The sequence below is a fragment of the Cheilinus undulatus genome, linkage group 18 (assembly GCF_018320785.1).
Source record: "Cheilinus undulatus linkage group 18, ASM1832078v1, whole genome shotgun sequence".
Lineage (NCBI taxonomy): Eukaryota > Metazoa > Chordata > Actinopteri > Labriformes > Labridae > Cheilinus > Cheilinus undulatus.
In genome coordinates, this window is record NC_054882.1 from 1,194,160 (window position 1) to 1,216,799 (window position 22,640).

Below are 22,640 nucleotides of genomic sequence, written 5' to 3' on the forward strand. Positions count from 1 at the left end.
CCTTTAAAACTCAATGTTTCTAATTTTATCTCATATCTTTGCCTCATAAAAACATCATTTTGTCTTATAATTTAGAGCTCTGACCTCTTGGACCAATAAGTTTGACTTTTTGAACCTTTAAACTTATAATTTTGACTTTTTTTTAATTTCAAGATCATTTATCATAATTTGTCAGGGTTTTTTTTCCATAGTTCATTACTGTTGAAAATTAGGTTGGCAGTTTATGCTTAAATCTTGACCCTGTTAGGTCCTCAGGTTAGACCTAAATTCAGAATCTGACCCCTGCTGTGACTGAGTCTGACACCCCTGATCTAAATGATCAGTATTTCTGGATTTGATACTTCATATTTTTAAATGATAAACTCTGTATTTTTTAATCCAATCCACTTTATTTGTATATTAAATTTTTTTAACAGCTGAGTGGTAGAGCAGTTTTGGCTTTCCACGGTTCCAACAACAGGATAATCCTGATTAAACCGTCCCAGTATGCATGCTGCTGTGCTTGTTTTGTCCGGAGGTTTTGCCGTGTTCTCACTGTTTCAGTGTTTGTTCTGATGCTTCTCCAGTGAATGTGTTTTTTTATTTCTTCATGGTTTTTCTGTAACATTACTCATGAATTTTGTTCTTTTTCCACTCATGTATTTCCCTTTATTGCTTGTTTTTCAGAGTTTTAAAGTGTCTAGGTTTGATAAATGTGATTCCTGTGCTGTTAAATCAGTGTGTGGCCGTACTGGAGCGGCATTTATCAGTGGTTTCTAATGATTTTAGAAACTGTTTAGTTGACCAAATCTGATAACACCGACCTCAGAGCAGACAGATCTCAGGGAGATCTCAGACCGGCCCAGGGTGTTGTTTTGGTCCACTCTGGAGCAGCAGATCTCCTTCACACGCTGAAATAACACCTCTAGCTAACATGCAGAGACCTCTGTCCTCCTCCTCAGCACCAGGGAGGCGTTCGAGGCTCTCTCGGCCCGGAGGAGATCCGTGCTCCAGCGCTGTCTCTCCTGACGGGGGCGCTGGAGAGTGTCAGTCCTCTGCTGCGCTGCCTGGCTGCTGAAGGTTTGGCCCGTCTGGTCCAGGTGGTCGGAGACCCCGGGTTCACCGTCTCTGTCTCTCTGCTCTGCTTTGACAGGTGGGTTGATGGGACACTGAGGTTGTTGTTTTAAATTGTATGTTCTCTTTTATTTTATCTAAAATTATGCAGCTTTAAAAGAATGAAACATCCTGCAGAAGACTGGTGTGGAGGAGCATGAATCCATCAAAACATCACACAACATTACTAAACAAATAAAGCTGTGCATGTAGCTGAAGCTTTATTTTATCCTTTAAAGATGCTTCTGTTAGTGTTCAGAGTGGGCTCTCACAGCAGGAGAGGATCTTTGTGAATGCTCATTTAGCCTCACATCATTTAGAGAACTTCTGCAGCTGATGGTAGATGTTTCTTTAAGTGTTAAAGCCATGTTTTATGATATTTCGCATGCAAAGAGAAGCAGAAGTCCTGCTTAAATAGCAGCGAAATAATAATATTTAACATTATCAGCCCTGAAGGAGATTCTGTGATTTGAAATAAAAGTCTGAATATTGTTTTCCTGAAATGACAACCAGAGATCCAAAAATACTCCCTGCAGTAGCAGAAATAGTCCAGAGAAGCTGAAAATAACAGAGTTAAGGACAGGAGCCAAATATACCACAGAGTGTTTTTATCTGGTGAGTCAGTGATGCTGGGATGCTTCTGACAGGAAACCGCTTAAAAATAGCTCAACAAGGGCAGAAAAATGCTGAAAAAGCAAGTGAAGTAATGTCTCAGAGAGAGTTTACAGGCCAGAATAACTGAAAAAGATCTTCAGGAGGAAACAGGGTCAGAAACAACAGCACTGCTGTCTTTGATACTGGAAGAGGCTGATCTACGGAGGTCAGGGGTCAAACCCACAGATGCATGCATGTGGTAATGGAATGTTAGTGTTTGCTGTTTTCATTTTTCGATTTTGTTCTTTCTGCTCGACTTTATTTTTGCTCTGTGTCTGCAGTAGATCAGCTTTTTCAGATCTAGGCCGTCTTTCTTTAACATTTGTTGTATTTTTTAGACATGTTCTATAGCAGCCCTCAGTTAGATAAAGAAGTTATTCATCTCCAGTAATTCAGCTTCCTTTCCTCTGTTTATCTTCCACTGATGGTTCGTCTCCATCTTTATTCTTTTTATTCTTTATTTATTTCTGTAAAAGAAATATCCGTTCCATCTTAGTGACCATCATGATCAGGCAGTGTTCCAGTGTTACTGGCAGTTGTTGTTAGCTTTTAAGCTAGCCAGGAGTTGTAGTTAAAACTGAGTAGGGCTGGGCAATTAATCGAAATGTAGATTAAATCACAATGTGACCTACTGCAATTTCCAAATTGCAGACAGTGCAATATTTCTTTGACCTGAAATGTGTTTTAAAATAGCAGTTTAATATATTTTTTTAAGCAGAGGTGTTTTGCTCTACACTTAATGCAAACATTCAAGTGCCAATATTTTCTAGAATAATTGACAAAAGTTCCTACTTTCCTTGTTTTTTTTATATATTTTTGCCTTCTTCAAAATAAGAAATCAAAAAATTGTCACTCCATTACAATTCAGATCAAATATGAAATATAGGACAAAATAATTGCATTAAGACATTTTGTTAGATTGATTTGAATTTGGGAGGATTTTTGCTAGAAATTTTTAGATATTTTTGCGGAAATTTGAGAAATTTATTCTGACATATTTTGGAATTTGATTTGAATTGTGGGGGTGGTCTTGCATTAGAAAATTAAAGTATCTTCTTGGAAATGTGATAAATATTGGTAAATTTTTGGGAATTTGATTTGAAAATTTGAGGTATTTTTATGGAAATTTTTAACATTTGTAAATTTTGGGAAACGATTCAAATTTCTTGGAGAATTAGCTTTGAAGCCTTCAGGAAATTTCATGAAAACGTGAGAAATTAATATGCAATTTTTTAAGAAGTTGTTCTCGTTTTTTTTTTTTAGTATTTTTACGAAAATTTGAGGAAATGTTTTGGGAATTTGATTTGATGTTTTTGGGTGGTGGGGCAAGTTTTTAATTTTTAGCTATTTTCTTAGAATTTTTGAACATTTATTTGTAGATGTTGGGAGATTTGATATAAATTTCTACGGGAAATAGCTTTGAAACTTTTTGGTAATTTCATGAAAATTAGAAAAAATTTATTTGTAAATTTTTAAGAAGTTGATTTGATTTTTGTGGGTGGTTGCTATGATTTTTTTTTTTTTTTTTTTAGTATTTTTATGAAAATTTGAGGAATTTATTTGAATTTTTTGGGGAATTTAATTAGATTTTTTGGGTGGTGGGGCAGGTTTTTAATTTTTAGTTTTTTTTTTTAGAATTTTGGAACATTTATTTGTAGATTTTGGGAGATTCGATATAAATTTCTGGGGGAAATAGCTTTGTACAGTATAATGTAGAATGGTTTTTAAGATCAGGGAACCTGAAGAATATTCACATGTTGAATTGCAATTGCAACGTTGGGTGAAAAAATCACAATTAGATTATTTTCCCAAATCGTTCAGCCCTAAACTGAGGTCTTCTTTTTCACCTTTTTTGGGTTTTTCTTGATGGAAATTTCCCGTTCTTTCTCTCAAAGGTGTCCTGGACCATCCTTCTTCTTTGTTTTCACAGGTTTCAACAAATGTTCTCATCTTAATTGTGTAAAACACTACAAACCTGCATTTTTCTTGCTGCTAGCTGCTCTGGTTGCCCGGCAGCATTAAGAATGCTTTGAGAGATTTTCTCCAGGCTTTGCGCAAGCATCCACCAAGATTCAAGCATGAACTGGTTAGATTTTGAGGGTCAAAGGTCAAGGGTAGTCAGTGTCATGGAGAGCCCTTGCTTGTAATCTTTCAGTGTTTCCCACATTCAGACAGTATTTGGGTAGGCCATCGATTATATCTGCGTTTTTAACCACCATCTGCTACCAACTATTAAAAGTTCATAAATCAATTAATCAGAAAATAAAAAAAGGTCTTAAACTGGGGCACAGGTGGCGTAGTGGTTTGAGGTGTGCCCCCTCTACACGGTTGGCCTGTAGCACTCTCCTGCATGTTTCTCGCCAGCTCTCTCAACCCTCTTTCCGATTCTGTCCTCTGTCATTAAAGGCATAAAAAGCCCCAAAATCAATCTTAAAAAAGGTCTTAAACTTTGTAGCAATTTTCAATTTTTATATTTGCCCAAAGAGGTCGTGGTGAGTTTTTTTTTTTTTTTTTTGCTTTGACGTATGCATTGCGGTGATACGTGAGGAGAGGCTAGACATTAAAGATGCTGCGGGGTCCTATAATATCTTAGAATACACCCTCCACTGGTAATTTTAGACCAGGCGTTGGTCCTAGTGTACCACATTCACACCCATCTGTTATATTTTTCTTTTCCTTTTATTTGCCTAGTTTTTTATCTTGTTTCTACCCTTTTGGAGGATAGAGTGCTGTTGTCATTTTATCATGTTTAGTCCTGTGGCTGGTATCTGTGTGAAGGAGGCTGACTTACATTCTCTAAACCAGATCTAGGTCCAGGAATAAATAAAGACCCCTTAAATCAATCAGTCGATCTACTGATCCGCCTTCCAGTGACTCCTGTGTTTCTGCTTATCCCTCACAGACTAAAGACGGCTCGGGATGCAGCCTCTCGCAGTGGCTATGCTCTGGCTCTGGGGGCGCTGTACCGCTACACCGGAGGAATCAGCTCCCCTCAACACCTGTCCACCTGCCTGGGCGTGCTGTTCACCCTGAGCCAGGACAGCACCTCACCTGAGGTCCAGGTAAACACCAGGATTGTATTACTGAGTCTGAGTTAAACTCTGAATCAGCCTCTACTTTTTAACATCCTCATCTGTGTATTTTGTCCAGACCTGGTCCCTCCACAGCCTCTCTCTGGTGATCGACCTCTCTGGCGGTCTCTATCGTGCCCATGCCGAGCCGTCCTTCACCCTGGTTCTCCGCCTACTGCTGTCAGCTCCGCCCACTCACCCGGAGGTGCACCACAGCCTGGGACGCTGCCTCCACGCCCTCATCACCTGCCTGGGCCCCGACCTGCAAGGTACCACCCATGGCATGCATGAAAACAAAAAGAGGAGATTTATGGGCGAGTTTCAGGGTGATTTTAGGAGTCCATCCTGCTTCTGAGGATGTTTTATTATTTTTAAGACTCCAACAATGACCCTCTTCCCTCCACATAAACTGTAGAGATAAAATGGACCCGTGCTGCACAGCTACAACAGTTTCTAAAAAGACAGGAGACGTCTAGGATTTACTTTCTAACTCTACCTGCTGTCCTCAAGCAGTGTTCACGTCCCTCCTCTTCAGTCCTTAGCAATACAACTGTGTTTCTCCAGGTGAGGGTCCAGCAGTGAGGTGTTGTTGCAGCAGGTGTAATGATACATACGTGTGTATTCTCCAGGTGAGGGTGCAGCAGTGAGGTGTTGTTACAGCAGGTGTAATGATACATACGTGTGTATTCTCCAGGTGAGGGTGCAGCAGTGAGGTGTTGTTACAGCAGGTGTAATGAATGCATACGTGTGTATTCTCCAGGTGAGGGTGCAGCAGTGAGGTGTTGTTGCAGCAGGTGTAATGAATGCATACGTGTGTATTCTCCAGGTGAGGGTGCAGCAGTGAGGTGTTGTTACAGCAGGTGTAATGAATGCATACGTGTGTATTCTCCAGGTGAGGGTGCAGCAGTGAGGTGTTGTTACAGCAGGTGTAATGAATGCATACGTGTGTATTCTCCAGGTGAGGGTGCAGCAGTCTGTAGTCTGCGCTCCAGCTGTCTGGTGGGCTGCGGCGTGATGCAGGACGGTCCAGACTGCCTGGTTCAGGCCAGATCCATCTCCTGTCTGCAGCAGCTTCACATGTTCTCTCCTCCTCACGTCAACCTAGCCAACCTCGTCCCTGCACTGTGTGTGAGTACACCTGAGATACACCTGGGGGTGGGATTGGACAGCTACATATCTGCAGAAAATTGCTGTAAAATGTGTTTTCATGCACTCTGTGTCTGAGTTTCTGAGGTTTGCTCCATGTTCAGTCAGCAGAGTCTGAGTGTTTCTGACCTTGTGTTTCTTACAGGAGATCTTGTTGGACTATTCCACGTTGGTAGGTCCTCTAAAGCTGCTGTTTGCCTCGCTTTCTTAAAGAGTTAACACTTTTCTGTTGCTGTGGAGCTTTTTGAAACACTTCTTCCTTTTTTTAACACATCAATTTTTGGATTATGAAGCCTGAAACACTTTTCTGTTGATAGGTCCAAGTTCTCTTCTTTTAACACACTTATACTTGTATTGTGGAGCCTGAAAGCAGTTTTATTTTAGCTTTTTAACAGTTTTCCGCTTTTTAACAGTTTTCCTTGTGCACTATTAACTCTTCTGTTGGTTTGATTCTATATTTTTTCACTTTTTGTCTCTTGGTTTTTCTGTGGCAGTTTACCGTCACACTAGCTGCTAACACAACAACACAACTCTTCTTTTGTTTAACTTACTTTGCCTCAGCAGCCTCCTAACCCTTTAATCTGTGTCCTTTAACAGTGAAACTGCTCTGTTTTCTCCAGACAGAGCCATAAAATGCATAATACCATTACCATTTAGAATGATTTTGAGATCTGTCCTGAAGATTTAATGAAATGATCTTTAATTATTCTGCACTTCATCATTATTTGATATTAAGAACCGTTCAATTAAGCTGATAGAAGCATTTATACTCCACAGACCGGCCTGTCCTTCTGGGCTTCAACACATTTAATTTCCTGAATCTGACGATGTGTAAATGTTAACAAAACTTCAGATTAATGCAAGCAGAAAATTAGTTTTTATTGCCTGCATAAAAAGGATGTCAGTTGTTTTGGAGCTATCATACTTTTTCAATACTGCGTGCTTCTTATCCCAATTAAATAGCCATTATATGTACGTTTATAGCATTGAAGAGAACCAAACACATGGAAGAAAAAACATTCACTGTCATATTTACTGCACCGAGGAGATAGAGAGAAAGTGGGCGACTGACTTTAAGATCAAGTAAAGAGAGAGAGCGCACTGCTAGTTGCAGACAGAGCAGTGATGAAGAGAAATAAGACGTTAATTTCTGAGTTCATCTACAGACACATCAGCACAAACATGCAGGAAGTGGCCTGATTTTGTTAAACAGTTTGCAGTTTTGTTATTTAGGTTTTTATTAAGAACAGAGCCATAACATTCCACATCACAACTTGGCCACAAGACTTCCTGTTCCTTTTTTTTTTTTTTCAGAAAAACAAAACAAACTGAGCCAAAAAGGATGTATGCGACACAACGATAATAATAATAATAAATTAGGGCTGTCAAAATTGATGCGTTAATGCGGATTAATCCATCATCATGATTAATCTGATTAGAAACTTTAATGTAATTCAAAATCCCTGAAACGTCTCTGGCAACGCATTTCGGGCAGTTTGTCCAAGTAGGGTCACCACTGAGCATGCCGCCGTGCATGCGCAAATGGGCCGTTGATCCGGTAGTGACCAACTAACTCGAAATGGAAGACGCTGAACAGCACGTTGGCCCTCTTGATGGGAAATTTAAGTACCAAAAAAAAAAAAACCAAGACGGAACAGTCTTCTTTCTTGAGTCTTTTTGCTTATGCAAAATGAAACACGATTAATTTAGATTAAAAATGAATGATATTTAATCATGATTAATCGAAATTAATCCACAGCAACCCTGTGAAAAATCTGATTAAGAATTTTAATCATTTGACAGTACTACAGTAAATAAACTAGAAAAGCACTCAGAGAGCGCAGACCTCCACCATTAGCCCTATCTCCCAATAGTGAAGAATCCTTTAAAAATTTCCTGGATCCGTCCCCATGTACCCCCCACCACGGCATTAGCCGATTACTCCCTCCCCAGTGGGGTGGATATATGGTGAGGTAAAGCATTGGCTTCGCTACGTGTGGACTGTCATGGCGGAAGCATTGCCCGCTGGTGCCAACAGATGCACTGACAGTCTCACCCATGGTCTCACCAGACGACTGGAAGTCATGGCAGAGGGTGAATATTTCTCTATTCCTCCCAACATTGTGAGTATTCTCGCTACAATTCGCTGTCTTTCTCTCTGTTATGCTCTGACTCGTCTCCTTGGCTGGGCGTGCGTCTTTCAAACTCTATGAACTCCAAAACTTTGAATAGAAACAAACCCAAAATGCTGCTGGGATTGAAGTTACTCATGTCCGCCATCTCCTGGTGTAAAGTGGTAACAGCGCAGACCTCCGACATTAGCCCTATCTCCCAATAGTACAGAATCCTTTAAAAAAATTCCTGGATCCAGACAGTGATCCGGATCACTCCCAAAATCTAATCAGTTCTTCCTTATCTGACATTTCCTGAAAATTTCATGAAGCTCCTCCACAACTTTTTGAGTTATGTTGCTAACAAACTAACGAACAAACGAACAAACCCACCTGATCACATGACCTCCTTGGCGAAGGTAATAATCAGATCTAAGTCCTCAACCCATGGGACATTTTCACAAAACACGCACCAAATAAATATATATATACATATATAAAAATAATAATTAAGAAAGAAAGAAAGAAGTAAATAAATAATTTAAAAAAAATAATGATAATAATAATAATAAATAAAAAGTAAATGATAATAATAATAATAATAATAAATAAATATAGATATATAAATAAATAAATAATAAAAATAGATAAATAAAATAATAATGATAATAATAATAAATAATTAAACAAATAAATACAATAATAATGTAAATATAATAATAATAAATAAAATAAATAAATATAATAGTAATAATAATAATAATACTAATAATAAACAAATAAAAAAACACACTTATATTGAGTTAAATCAATTTTTTTTTCAACAGATGTTTCAAAATCAGACAACTATGTACTCTTGAGTAGCTTCACAAAATATTAGAAGGGGGAGTGACACAAATTCGTTTATGATCAGTTAAAGTAGGATTCTATGATTAGATATACCCAGTCTAAGGTGTCCAACAACTTACAAACTTCTCTTGTTCGAGTCTAAGCCTGCAAGTGAAAATATCATGGGTCACATCAAACCAACTCTCGACTGTGGGTGCTACTAATGACATCCATTTTCTCGTGAGAGCTTTTTTACTTGCTAACATTGAAATACTAAACAGGTATTTATTTGAAAGACCCTCAATAGTCTCAGGTCTTAGGCACAGAGTGACAAAACTATAATGAATCTGCACTTTGATTACTTTTTCCATAATACTTCTGATTTGATTCCAGTAGTTCAGAAAAACTGCTGCAGTTTAACAACATCAGGCCACTGCTTTATCAAAATCCTGCAACTTCCTGCATGTTTGTGTTGATGTTGACTTGAACTACGATGAAAGCAAAATCAAATCTAGAATTGTAACGCCTGAAAAGCCAACACTCCACTCTTTCTCAATAGAAACTGTCACACAAAGTTCTCACTCCCCAGTAGTGGATTTCCTGTTTGGAGACATCCTTTTGGAAGCTGAGATTCATGCTACTTTTATAGGGCTTTTTTAGACTTTCATTAAAATACATCATTCTGGAATACTCAGGTGTTGGTCTCTGGGTCTGGAGGAAACACTGTCCGTCTTTACCAGCATGAATCCTGTTATAAACGCTCAGCTTTAATCTACAGAATAACCTGTTTTTAAATGCATGTGCTCAGGCCCACCTGTGCAGCTCGTTCCTGTGTCTGCGGCGGGCCGTGGTGGCGTGTCTCCGTCAGCTGGTGCAGCGTGAAGCTGTGGAGGTTTCTGAGCACGCCGTGACGCTGGTCAAAGAGCTGCCCAGACGAGAAAACACTCAGCTCGGTGAGAATAACACAGACAGTTCTTATTTTTAAAGTATGACGCCATCTTTTAAGGCAAGGATGGAATATTTTGTTATCTTTTAAGGATGAAATCATCCTTAAAGGCAGATGGCAGATTTAAGAAAAACACATTAGCCTACAATGGGTATGTAGGACTTCTATTTTAGTTGCTGTGGTTCAAAAAGGTGTAAGTTACTTTTTATTTTTACTAGAATCATAATTAAGTTCAAAATTCTGCTGATGTGGGAGAATGTACACATACTTACCCACCCCACCCACCCACCCTGTACAGATGTGACCATAAAGGAGGTGGGTCTGGAGGGCGCTCTGTTCACTCTGCTGGACCGAGAGTCAGATCCGGGTCTGAGGAGGGACATCCAGGAGACGCTGGTCCACATGATGACGTCCAGCGCCACCAGTGGGAAACTGGGACACTGGCTGAAGCTCTGCAAGGACGTCCTGTCAGCAACCACCGGTCGGTTTCAGCTGCTGTACATGAACTCTAGTTTTTACCCTTCTATTAAGGGAGTAATAATCCTCTTTAGTCATTCAGTCTGTGTGTTCATACTCTAAATTAACAATCCTTCAAGGATGGAATGTTTTATACGTGTCAAAGTAGGAAATCTAGGAAGACATTAACTTTAAAAGACAATGAGGAATGTTTCAGAAGCTTAACAGGATGGTATCATCATTAAAGACAAAGGCAAGGGTGGAATGTTTAAAAAGGTTTAAAAGGATGGCATCAAGGATAATGTTAGCTTGAAATGCAAGGATGATATATTGTATAAGCTGTAAAGGATGTCTTCATCTTTAAAGGCAAGGATGGAATGTTTGATAAGCTGTAAAGGGTGACATTATCTTTAAAGGCAAGGATGGAATGTTTGATAAGCTGTAAAGGATGTCTTCATCTTTAAAGGCAAGGATGGAATGTTTGATAAGCTGTAAAGGATGACATTATCTTTAAAGGCAAGGATGGAATGTTTGATAAGCTGTAAAGGATGACATTATCTTTAAAGGCAAGGATGGAATGTTTTATAAGTTCAAAGAATGATATAACAGATGACATCATCTTTTTTCAAGACAAGGATGGAATGTTTGATAAGCTGTAAAGGATGACATCATCTTTAAAGGCAAGGATGGAATGTTTGATAAGCTGTAAAGAATGACATCATCTTTCTTAAGCCCACTGAATTTTTTTTTAGGATGATGTCATCAAAAGCAGAGGACAGAATGTTGGTGAAGCTGGGTTGTTGGGGCCTTATTTGTCCAATAGTAAGCCATAGTTGGAAACTTTTGAAAAAAATGACAGGACAGTTAAAGAGAATCTGAATAATTGATTTTATGAGGACTTAAACCTGATTCTGAAAGAACATCTGAAGATCCGGATAGAAAAGCATTAGGGGTGTTTTGAGTTTCTTTGACCTCTGACCTTTCTCTCCTCAGACTGTTTGTCTCCGGTCGAGGCCAGTCAGGAGGACGAGGAGGCGGACGCCAGCAGAGACGACGACTCCTCCACGTTCAAAGCTCGTTCTGAGTCCAGCGGCCCGTTCACAGCGCTGCGCTGGGCCACGCGCCGCTTTGCCATGGAGTGTGTGTGTCGCATCATCGCTCAGTGTGAGAGCGCTGACCCCGCCCACTTCGACATGGTTCTGGCTCAGGAGAGACGCCTGAATGAGTCCACAGGTAAGAGAGAGGTCTGAATGAGTCCACAGGTAAGAGAGAGGTCTGAATGAGTCCACAGGGAAGAGAGAGGTCTGAATGAGTCCACAGGGAAGAGAGACGTCTGAATGAGTCCACAGGTAAGAGAGAGACGTCTGAATGAGTCCACAGGTAAGAGAGAGACGTCTGAATGAGTCCACAGGTAAGAGAGAGACGTCTGAATGAGTCCACAGGTAAGAGAGAGACGTCTGAATGAGTCCACAGGTAAGAGAGACGTCTGAATGAGTCCACAGGTAAGAGAGAGACATCTGAAGTTAAAGGGGTACATTCAGAGATTAGACAACCCTTTAACCAGACAACAGTACAATGAAAAGAGCAAGATAGAAATCAGAGGTCTGACCCCTCTTTAAGTCTAGTTTATGTCTTTAGACCCTGCAGACCTCTCACCTTTCACCCCTCCCTCCATAGACTTCCTCGTCCTCCATCTTGGTGACCTGGTCCGCATGGCGTTCATGGCAGCAACGGATCACAGCGACCAGCTGAGACTGGCGGGGCTCCAGACGCTGCTGGTCATCATCAGACGCTTCTCTGCCATCCCTGAGCCAGAGTTCCCTGGTCATGTGATCCTGGAGCAGTACCAGGCCAACGTAAGGACGTCACTGATAGAAACATGGAGCATGTTTTAGTTCTAAAGAGTCAGGCTAAACAGGAATCTGATACTGAGAAGACCACATTTATTTCTCTCATTATTGGCAGAGAAAAACCTGATTGAGACATCCCAGCTTTAATTGCAGAAATATAAAATGTAGATCCAGTGCTTTGTAAATATTTATATTTTTATTATAAATAGACGGTTAAATCCCTCCTGCTTTCGTCTGCTCAGGTTGGAGCTGCTCTCAGACCGGCATTCTCTGCTGATGCTCCTCCTGATGTCACGGCTAAGGCCTGCCAGGTGATCAATAACCAATCAGTCCCTTTGCTAAGTGACCTCAGGTGTCTCCTCACCTGTGTCTGCAGGTTATAAATCATTACCTGAACCCTAACATCTTAACTCCTCCTCTCCTTTCAGGTGTGTAGTGCCTGGATCGCCAGCGGCGTTGTGAGTGACCTCCGTGACTTGCGGCGGGTCCACCAGCTCCTTGCGTCCTCATTGGCTAAAGTCCAGGCAGGTAGAGAAACCTGTAGTCAGCTGTACAACGAGGCCACAGCTACCATGGAAACGCTGGCTGTGCTGAAAGCGTGGGCTGAGGTGGGTGCTCCCTTTCTCTGATAAAATTATTCTAGTCATAGAAATACGATGAGATCCTGATAACATCCTCACCATTAAAAGCAATCACGATAACGCCTTTGAAGGGAAATATAACTTTATAACAAGATCTGTGACGCTGAAAAACTAACCTACTAGGGAGGGCTGTAAGCTCGCCGCGAAGGAGAAATGGGATAAAAAAACATTCAGCTGAAGTAATCCTTTATCTAAGATTTCTGTGTCAGAGTAAATTTACCCCCCCCTTCCTCCTAAGGTTTACGTTGTTGCTGTGGAGACGAGCAGACAGAAGGAGCCTCCTGCTAAAACCGCTGATCTGCCGTTTTACTCTTCAGCCAATGACAGCTCTGAGTCAGGAGGGGCGGGCCTTCTGAAGTTGGTCCAATCAGATCTGTCGACGCTGAGCCGTCTGTGGCTGGCGGCGCTGCAGGACTACGCTCTACTGACCCTCCCACAGGAGTACGCATCACAACTACCTGCAACAGGTGAGAGGGAGGAAGTTAACCAGTCTCCATTTTAGTGCTTCCTTAGGCGTGGGCTGGGGTACCTGATGGGCCCTGCTGGTGCTTCAGGTGGAACTTAAGAAGTCAGCCACAATCAATCAAAACCATAATCATATCTTTGAGAGTTAAATCACACTCTAAATGACCATGAATGGTGCTGTTTACATGTTTACATGATTCTAAAAAGTCCAAGAACGAAAAAAAAAGCCAGCCAAGACTCTACCATGACACCTTTCTATCATTTACTCTGATATACAGAACCTGTGTCATAATGGTTGGTTGGTCAATTAGTTAGCCCTTTAATTCATTAGTTAGTTGGTTAGTCCTTTAAATCTTTAGTTGGTTGGTTAGCCCTTTAATTCATTAGTTAGTTGGTTAGTCCTTTAAATCCTTAGTTGGTTGGTTAGCCCTTTAATTCATTAGTTAGTTGGTTAGTCCTTTAAATCCTTAGTTGGTTGGTTAGCCCTTTAATTCATTAGTTAGGTGGTTAGCCCTTTAATTCATTAGTTGGTTGGTTGGCTGGTAGGTTGGTTGGTTGGCTAGCTGGCTGGCTGGTTGGTTTGTCTGGTTGGTTGGTTGGTTTGTTGGTCAGTTGGTTGGTAGGTTGGTTGATCAGTCTGTCAATTGGTTGGTTGGTTGGTAGGTTTGTTGGAAGGTTGGTTTGTTGGTCGGTCTGTTGATTGGTTGGCTGGTTGGTTTGTTCGTTGGTTGACTGGTTGGTTGGTTGGTCCTTTGGTTGGTTGGTCGGTTGATCAGTTGGTTGGTTGGTCCTTTGATTCATTGGTTGGTTGGTTGGTTGGTTGATTCATTGGTTGGTTTGTTGGTAGGTTGGTTGGCTGGCTGGTAGGTTGGTTGGCTGGTTGATAAGTCGTTTGGTTGGTTGGTACTTTGATTCGTTGGTTGGTTGGTTTGTTGGTCAACTGGTTGGTTGGTTGGTTGGCCCTTTGATTCATTGGTCTTTTGGTTGATTGGTTGGTTGGCCTTTTGATTCATTGGTCAGTTGGTTGATTGGTTGGTTGGTCGGTTGGTTGGTTGGTACTTTGATTCATTGGTTGGTTGGTTGATTGGTTGGGTGGTACTTTGATTCGTTGGTCAGTTGGTTGACTGGTTGGTTGGTCGGTTGGTTGGTTGGTACTTTGATTCATTGGTCAGTTGGTTGGTACTTTGATTCATTGGTCGGTTGGTTGGTACTTTGATTCATTGGTCGGTTGGTTGGTACTTTGATTCGTTGGTCAGTTGGTTGACTGGTTGGTTGGTACTTTGATTCATTGGTCGGTTGGTTGACTGGTTGGTCCTTTGATTCATTCTTTTGTTGGTTAGCTTGCCACAGCATGAAGGCTCTGTTTAAAGGTAAACTAATGTGGAGTTTTTCCTTCTCTTCTCCCTCCAGGAGGTTCTTTCTACACAGCAGAGACATTAAAGCAGGCCAGAGTTCACTACACCTCCTCCTGGGCCCCCATCCTCCACGCCACCTCCCTCTGGCTCCAAAGCACCGGTCTGTCCTCCTCCTCTTTGCTCCTTTTTACACTTACAATCCCAAACTTTCAGCTGTCTAACAGCCTAACATCTCTGCTTTAAGGTTTCATACTCCCCGACGACTCACCTGCTAACCTGTCCAGACCGGCAACGCCCACCTCTATGGGATACACCAGCTCAGTGGGCGGGGCTAAGAGTCCAGAGGATGTCAACTCAGACCGACTTCATCTCATACTGGGTAGAACACACTTCCAGAGTCAAAAACACATGTATTTATTCTAGTTTTGTTAAATGGTGATTTTTATATGTGGGGTTTGTTTGGATTCTTCTGTCAGGGATCAGCGTGGAGTTCCTCTGTTCTCCACACTCTGAGGACCAGATGGAGAACATCACTTCCTGTCTGCGGGCCCTGCAGGTGCTGCTCGATGTCTCTTGGCCTCGAGCCAAGATCGGAAATGACCAGGTGAGACAGACCTGACCCTGAAACTAGACCAGGGTTCAAACCTGATTACAGACCAGGTAGAAACTTCATAGACTCACACCAGCGTGAACTGCTAGAATATTCAGAAAGACCTGAAATCCTCCTGACTGCACACAGATCCTCACAGATTTAAAACTAAAGAACTGTTGTGTGATTTTGGGTTCGGTGGAGGAGAAAATGACAGATGGAAGAGATAAAAGCTGCTGCAGCTAAATGTATTCATGTTTTATTAAAATGTATTTAAGTTAAAATGAACCCACACGTCTGTCTGCAGGCTCTGAGCGTGGAGCTGCTGAGCGTCCTCCACAGGCTGATGGTCACCAGAGAGTCGGTCTGCGTTCAGCTCGCCGTGCTGGATTTACTGAGACAGATCGTGACGGCGGCTCAGGAGCACGTCAGAGAGAAACGCCACAGCGCCGAGGGTGAACATGAACATCTCTAACCACATTTTTAAAGATCTTTACTGTGCAAAAGTTTGAAAACAACACTAAAAATCACAAAACCAGCTAAAGATAGCAGTGTGGGAGGACGGTGGGACTATTGCACTCTCAGCTAAGGCAGAAGTTTAAACTAGCTAAAACTATCAGACTGAGAAATGAGAAGACACGAGGATGCAGGTTTTCCTTTACAGCAGTGGTTTTCAAAGTGTGAGGTGGGCTTCCCCTGGAGGTGCGGATACACCAGAAAAAAGGTGATTTGCTTTGTGAACCTCTGCTGTGCATGGAGCTAAATGGACAGACTTATAGTTACTATAGGGACTATGCTATAGAGCAGCATTACTCAACCCTCAACCAAAGAGCCAAATAGTTGAAAAATACCTTTGCAAGAGCCACAATCTAAGAGGTGAAAAGTGGCAAAAACAGCTTGAAGTAGCAATAAAAATAGGTTAAAGGTGGCAGAAAGGTCACAAAGCAGCAAAAAATGGCCGAAAAGGAGAGAAAAAGTGGAAAAATGGTCAGAAAGTAGCAGAAATGGGTGAGAAGTGACAAAAAAATTAGTGGAAAGTGACTAAAATGGGCAAAAAGCAGTCAAGAGTGGCAAAAATGAGCAAAAAAGAGGAAACAAGTGGTATTTAGCGGCAAAATGTAGCTGAAATAGTTGAAAAGTGACAAAAACATTGGTGAAAACAGGCAAAAAAATGGATAAAAGTGGCAAAAAGTGGCTAAAATGGGCAAAAACTAGGAAACAACTGGTATTTAATGACAAAAGGTAGCTTAAATGGGTGAAAAGTGGTGGAAAAAAATGGTTAAAAAAAGTGGCAAAAAATAGGGAAAAAGTTGCAAAAAAAAGTGTCAAAATGGGCAAAAGAGTGGGAGAAAGTGGTATTTAAAGGCAAAAGGTAGCTTAAATGGGTGAAAAAGGGCAAAAATGGGATAAAGTGGCAAAAAGAAGTGGCAAAAACAGGCAATAAAATATGAAACAAGTGGTATTCAAAGGCAAAAGGTAGTTTAAATGGGCAAAAAGTGGCCAAAAAAATATGGAAAAGGGCAAAATGGGAAAAAATGGCGAAAGGAAGAGGCAAAAACTGGGGAAAAAAGGAAACAAGTGGTATTTGATGGCAAAATGTAGCTTAAATGGACAAAAAGTTGCAAAAAATGGTTAAAAAAAGGGCAAAAAATGGGAAAAAGTGGCAAAAAGATGTCGCAAAAATGAGCGAAAAAATTGGGGAAAAGGGATATTTAAAGTCTAAAGGTAGCTTAAATGGGCAAAAAGGTGAAAAAGGGCAAAAATGGGATAAAAGTGGAAAAACAGGGAAAACGTGGCAAAGAGAAGTTGTAAAATGGCTAGAAAAATATATGAAAAAGGGTATTTAAGGGCATTATAACTGAATAACAGGGAAGGGCAGATGTTTAAGGACATTTACAAAGCAACATATCCAAAATATATTAATGTTAAATATGTTTAATGATTAGACATAAATGTTTGAAATGTTGTTTAATTTTTTTTTCAACTTCAATCCTTTTTGTGGGTGGGGTTCCACCGAATGAATAATTTCTTCTTAAGGGATGCTCACTCTCACACACTTTGAAAACCACTGCTACACAGCATATCAGCCTGGTCTAAACCTCTGCACTGTCAGTAGTAAAAAAAACTTTATTGTTCCCCAGTGGATGACGGTGCAGCAGAGAAGGAGACGCTGCCAGAGTTCGGAGAGGGTCGGGACACCGGCGGTTTGATCCCGGGACGTTCCCTGGTGTTTGGAGCGTTGGAGCTGTGCCTCTGTGTTCTGGTCCGGAAACTTCCACAGCTCAGCCCCAAACTGGCCGGAACCAGCCCGACCGGTACGGGACCAGAGATTAAATTAGACAGAAACTATAAATCTCTGTTTACTTGGAGGTAAGTCTGTGTAAATCTCTGAATGTCCTGGTATTCTGTGTTTCCAGGTCCTGGAGGTTCAGTCTGGAGTTTGACAGACAGCGACTGTCGGCTGGTGGCGTCCGCTCTGTGTGTCCTCTCTGAGCTGCCATCAGTCTGCTCTCCAGAGGGTAAGAACAGTAAATGTGTTTGGTTTTGTTCCTGACAGGCTCTGATTATTACTCTCAAGCCTGAATTTTACTTCTGCATCAGTGTGTGCAGCCATTCTCTACTAAAACACCAAACTACCCTGAGAACAAACAGGAAATGATGTCAGCATGCACTGATTAACTCGGCTGTCTCCCCCCTGCAGGCAGCGTGTCCATCCTCCCCACTGTCCTCTACCTGCTGCTGGGCGTCCTCAGAGAGCTGGTCCACCAGCCTGGCACTAATACAGGTAACATATGGATGTAGTTTAGTGGGAGCGGGAGCTCTAAACTCTCTAAACTGTAACTCTGTCCTGGAGTGGAATATAATTGACACTGTCCGGGCCATTTTTCCCAGCAGTCCCTGCGTCAGGCTCAGCGGGTGCGGCTGGTCTGGGCATGGTGATCCAGGCGGCGCTTCAGGCCCTGAAGTGTGTGGTGACGTCTCCGATGAGCCGACAGGAGAAGAGCCGAGGAGCCTGGAAGGTTCTGCTGAGATCGGCTCTGAACACGCTGCTGGGACTCTGGGACGCCGGTACGGCTTTCCAAACTCATGAAAGCATAAGAGTATCCTTTGGCTCTAAATGTCTGCAGCTGTTAAATCAATCCCCAAAACAATGAATACTGAAATAGTTTTAGAATAACTGAACATTTGATCTGTTTTTACATAATTATTAGATATTTAAAAAGGGTTAAGGCTGGCTGAAGTGCTGCAAAAATGACCAGATTAAGTGGTGAAAATGGGTAAGAGAGGAGCAAAAATGGGTGATAAGTGGCAAAATGGGTTGTGGAGTGGCACAAAGGGACAAAATTTGGCAGAAAAAATTGTGAAAAGAGGTTAAAATATGGCAAAAAATTGGTAAAAGAGGAAAAAAGGGGCAAAAAGTATCAAAAATTGGTTACAAATGACAAAAAAATAGTGCAGAAAAAGTGGCAAAAATAGAGGAAAAGTGGCAAAAATGGATAGAGAGTGTCACAAAGGGGATAAAACATGCAAGAAAAGTGGTTTAAATGGGTTAGGAATGGCAAAAATTGTGTTAAAGAAGCAAAAAGTATTAAAAGTGGCAAAAATTGGTTTTAAAGTTGCAAAAATTGGTGATAAAATGTAATGAAAAGTGGTTAGAAAGTGGCAAAGATGGATAAGAGTGGCACAAAGGGGATAAAACATGCAGGAAAAGTGGGACAAAAGGGGGTTAAAATCTTGCAAGTAATGGTTTAAAGAGGCAAAAAGGGGTTAAAAGTATCAAAAATGGGTTAATACTGGTGCTAAATCACAACTGTGGAGGGCCCATTCAATTCTGTTGTCAAGCCTGCTGCATTATAGATAATAGGGATAGATCTCACTGGTAATGCGTTTCTGTCGAGACTAAATCTGGCCCTTGTGCAAATGTACTTGATGACCCCTGCCTCAGTGCATCCGATTCATAACCACAACCATCCTGTACAAAAATATTTTACTTAAAACAAGAAGTTTTCACAGCATGCCACCTCTGTTTGCATTGTTTTTAACAGGCACCTGCACAGTCACCTGTATTTACCTTTCCAGGTATTTAAGTCTTTAAACGTACTTTTTGATGCCCCAAACACTTTTCACGTGACGTTAATATCCCCACAAGCACCGATGAATTGTTATATGTAATAGAAAATTGGGCGATATTACTGCATGTTCAGTGCTATTTGGAAGGTAAACACAAACCGTCAAAAGCCACACCCCTTAACATCTGCCTCACTTAATTCAACACCAGTTAATCTGTGACACCGGCCGACACACAGACCCAAGATATCGCCACACAACATCATCGATGTCTGTGTTGGTCTGCGCACACATAGTGCCAACACTCTCCGTTATGTCCTCTACCGTCCTCAAAACAGATTCTCCATCATAGTCATCTTGTTCTGTTACGGTGGCGTAGTGCATTCACGTGAAAATAAAAAAAATCCTCCTGTTTTTACGACATAACTATCTCATAAAAACAGGATCTTTATATTTATTTCTTGTTTTTACGAGATACTATCTCGTAAAAACAGGAAAATTTAACACCCCTGTTTTAGATCAAGTTTAAGAGAACTGAAGTGGACTACCAAGAATCCACAAAAACCAAACATTAAACTACAGCTATGATAAACTAGATCTGTGTTTGATTCTACAGGACGACTGCCTGATATCTGGTAGAAAACTGATGTATGAGTTTCTCACTAAAGGAGATGATTACTTCTTTTGAAAGATTTGAAGTCTCTGATTGAATCAGAGCTGGTGTCGTCTGCAGAAATGTATAAAAGTAGAGTTAGACTCTGAGGCAGTGTCGTTTAGAAAACCAGAAACATTGAAGGTCCTGACAACAGGTGTGCATCCTCTGACTTATGATGGCGTTTTCAGTCAAATGTTATTTAGTGTCTGATAATATTAACAGAAATGTTCTATTGATAGAGCTCAGCAGCATCACATTCAGAAACTAAGTCTAAAATATTAAAGATACGCTGGTATATAATATTCATTTTGACCTGTGTGTGTTTTCAGGAGACTGTGTTGTGGATCAGGTCAGTCTGCTCACCGCTCTCACCGTCTTCCTGCTCTCTGCCGGTCCTGACGTCTGCACCGCAGAGCCACTGCACACGCTCAGTCTACAGCGCTTCAGTGCCAGCATGGAGGCCAAAGACCCGCTGGTTAGTCCAGAGAGAGTTCAGTTTCTGTCAGCAGGTTTTTACTGTCAGAGAGAGAGAGCATGGATTATTCTAGCTCTAAAGCCTGCCACTGACCACATTTACACAGTCTTCACTGATTCTGAGCATCTTCCCACTAATTCCCCAGTTTAGCAGATATTAAGTTGCTAACTAGTGGTGAGAATCAGAAAACACCAACGTTTTAATAGAATAGAGCAGTGGTTCTCAACCTTTTCAGCCTAAAATAAAGGTGCCAGAGACCGGGGACCCCCACTGTACCTGAAGGTGGTTGAACACAGCCATGAACATTCAGAGAATAGTCATGTACAGACAAGGCCGCTCATTAGGGGGGAAATGGGAAAGATTTCTGGAGCCCAGCCGAACTGGGGGCCAGCAAAATCATGGTCCATGTTAAAGTTAAGCTGTGGTATTTTATATTTATCCTGAATAATAACCACTCTTATCAAAGAAACACATTTTAATTCATCTGTGTAGTAAGTAGCCCTCTTAAAAATGTAAATCCTTTTGTTGAAAACAGAATTCAAATACAATGAAAATAGCTAAAATTGGTTAATAATGGCAAGACATGGTGGAAAAGGTGATGCAGTTTGATTTTAGAAGTAGCAGAAATGGTTAGATATTCCAAAAATTAGATAAACGTGGCAAAATAACCAAAAAAAAAAAGGCAAAAATGGGCTTATTCAGTGGTAAAAGTGGATTCAAAAGTGGCTTAAATTGTGTTCAAGTGGCAAAAATAGGTGGAAATTTTGTAAAATGGGATGAAACTTGATAGAAACTGGCAAAAAAGGGTTAGCTGAGGCAGAAAAAGTCAAAAACTGGCATAATTGGTCATATCAAATTGGGAAATGTGGTTTGAAAAGCGGTAAAAGGGGTTAATAGTGGCAATGATGTGTCAACAGAGCCAGCAAAAGGCAGAGAGTGGCAAGATTTGGTTTAGAAGTGGCAAAAACAGGCAGAAATAAGTGGTGGAAAGGGTTTAAAATTGACTAAAAAAAAGGGTTTTAAGTTGCAAAAATGTGTTAGAATTAATAAAATTGGTGGGAAAAGTGATGAAAACGGGTTAAAATTTGATAAAGTTGACGTAAGTGGCAACAGTGTCATTTAAAAAGTGTTCTTAGTTTTTAAGGCATCTGAAGACCCCCTCTCAGTGTCTCGCGACCCCAAATGGGGTCCCAACCCCAACATTGAGAATCCCTGGAATAGAGAAATGTCATGGTTGAACACTTTTGTTAAAGATGATCAGAGTTGTTGGTCTCTAACCCCCCTGTTCTAGAGCAGTGTGAGAATCCTTTAGAAATAAAGTTTTTGTTATTCAGTTATTTCTCCTTTCTGTCTGCAGGTTGTGAGTCGCTGTTATCAGCTGCTGACGTCTGTGTTTCAGGCCCCGCCCACCGTGGCTGTCCCATACATCCAGGCTCTTGGACCGCCGCTGGTTCGATTCCTCCAGGTACTGATGCTACACGGATGTGAGAGGAGTCTGATTCCGTCTGAGTGCTTTTGTGTCCTGATGTTGTTTTAGTCTAGTTATGATTGGACTTTAGTTTTAAGGCGAGAGGCAGCTGGTTGATGTGTCTTTGTCCTGACGGTATGACCACCACTGTCAAACTGTGTCCACTGAACACGCTATTCTCTGCTCTTTAAATTTTAATCTCCTCTGGCATAAAATATGACATCTAGCTTTTTTATTTTGGATACAAAACAAGCTAACACGCTCTGTGAGAGAGGAAATTCTGTCAAATCCAAGTTAGTGCTGAAAACAATAAAACCGATGGCTGATCTAAAAAGCATGAGGATGTATGAAAGACCAGTAGAAATGGAGATGATTTAAAGTCAGCCCTCATTCAGAGACAAAAGTAATGGAATTAGAGTGTTTTTAAGGATGAAGGAGAAAATCCTTCTGTCTGACTGTCCTGGTACCTTGTCATCTCCTTCTTTCCTTGTTCCTATCCATCTCAATGCATATTTTATTGCAGACACTCACTCCTGTTTCTAATATCAGTAAGAAAAATACCGACCTATCTGATTTTTGTGTTTTATCCTCAGAGGGTGGAGCGGAGCCGTCCTCAGAGTCAGGAGGAGCTGGTGGGAGTCCTGGAGGCCGTTAGAGCCATGGAGGCTCTGATCCAGGCTGCAGACGAGTCCCAACGTAAGTCAGCAAATATGAAGTTTATAGAAAGATCTGGAGGTTTTCAGTCGCCTCTTCAAACTCTCTTTTACCGT

At 41.2% G+C, this 22,640-nt stretch overlaps 1 protein-coding gene across 6 annotated transcripts in view; it reads left to right on the plus strand.

Moving 5' to 3' along the window:
- Positions 1–22,640, plus strand: part of heatr5a (HEAT repeat containing 5a) — a 45,685-nt gene that overhangs the window by 20,508 nt on the left and 2,537 nt on the right. For 4 of the 6 annotated variants that reach the window (XM_041812881.1, XM_041812882.1, XM_041812880.1 and 1 more), the window contains 23 exons: positions 942–1,132; positions 4,649–4,808; positions 4,897–5,086; positions 5,776–5,945; positions 6,109–6,135; positions 9,711–9,855; positions 10,147–10,329; positions 11,298–11,537; positions 11,982–12,160; positions 12,397–12,465; positions 12,583–12,762; positions 13,034–13,262; positions 14,671–14,775; positions 14,860–14,994; positions 15,092–15,219; positions 15,512–15,659; positions 17,346–17,519; positions 17,622–17,723; positions 17,906–17,989; positions 18,097–18,273; positions 20,257–20,402; positions 21,760–21,867; positions 22,464–22,566. In XM_041812881.1, the coding sequence (XP_041668815.1) occupies positions 942–1,132; positions 4,649–4,808; positions 4,897–5,086; positions 5,776–5,945; positions 6,109–6,135; positions 9,711–9,855; positions 10,147–10,329; positions 11,298–11,537; positions 11,982–12,160; positions 12,397–12,465; positions 12,583–12,762; positions 13,034–13,262; positions 14,671–14,775; positions 14,860–14,994; positions 15,092–15,219; positions 15,512–15,659; positions 17,346–17,519; positions 17,622–17,723; positions 17,906–17,989; positions 18,097–18,273; positions 20,257–20,402; positions 21,760–21,867; positions 22,464–22,566 (3,373 nt within the window). The remainder of the gene's footprint in view (positions 1–941; positions 1,133–4,648; positions 4,809–4,896; positions 5,087–5,775; positions 5,946–6,108; positions 6,136–9,710; positions 9,856–10,146; positions 10,330–11,297; positions 11,538–11,981; positions 12,161–12,396; positions 12,466–12,582; positions 12,763–13,033; positions 13,263–14,670; positions 14,776–14,859; positions 14,995–15,091; positions 15,220–15,511; positions 15,660–17,345; positions 17,520–17,621; positions 17,724–17,905; positions 17,990–18,096; positions 18,274–20,256; positions 20,403–21,759; positions 21,868–22,463; positions 22,567–22,640) is intronic. The other 2 variants (XM_041812884.1, XM_041812885.1) reach the window with 1 other exon arrangement.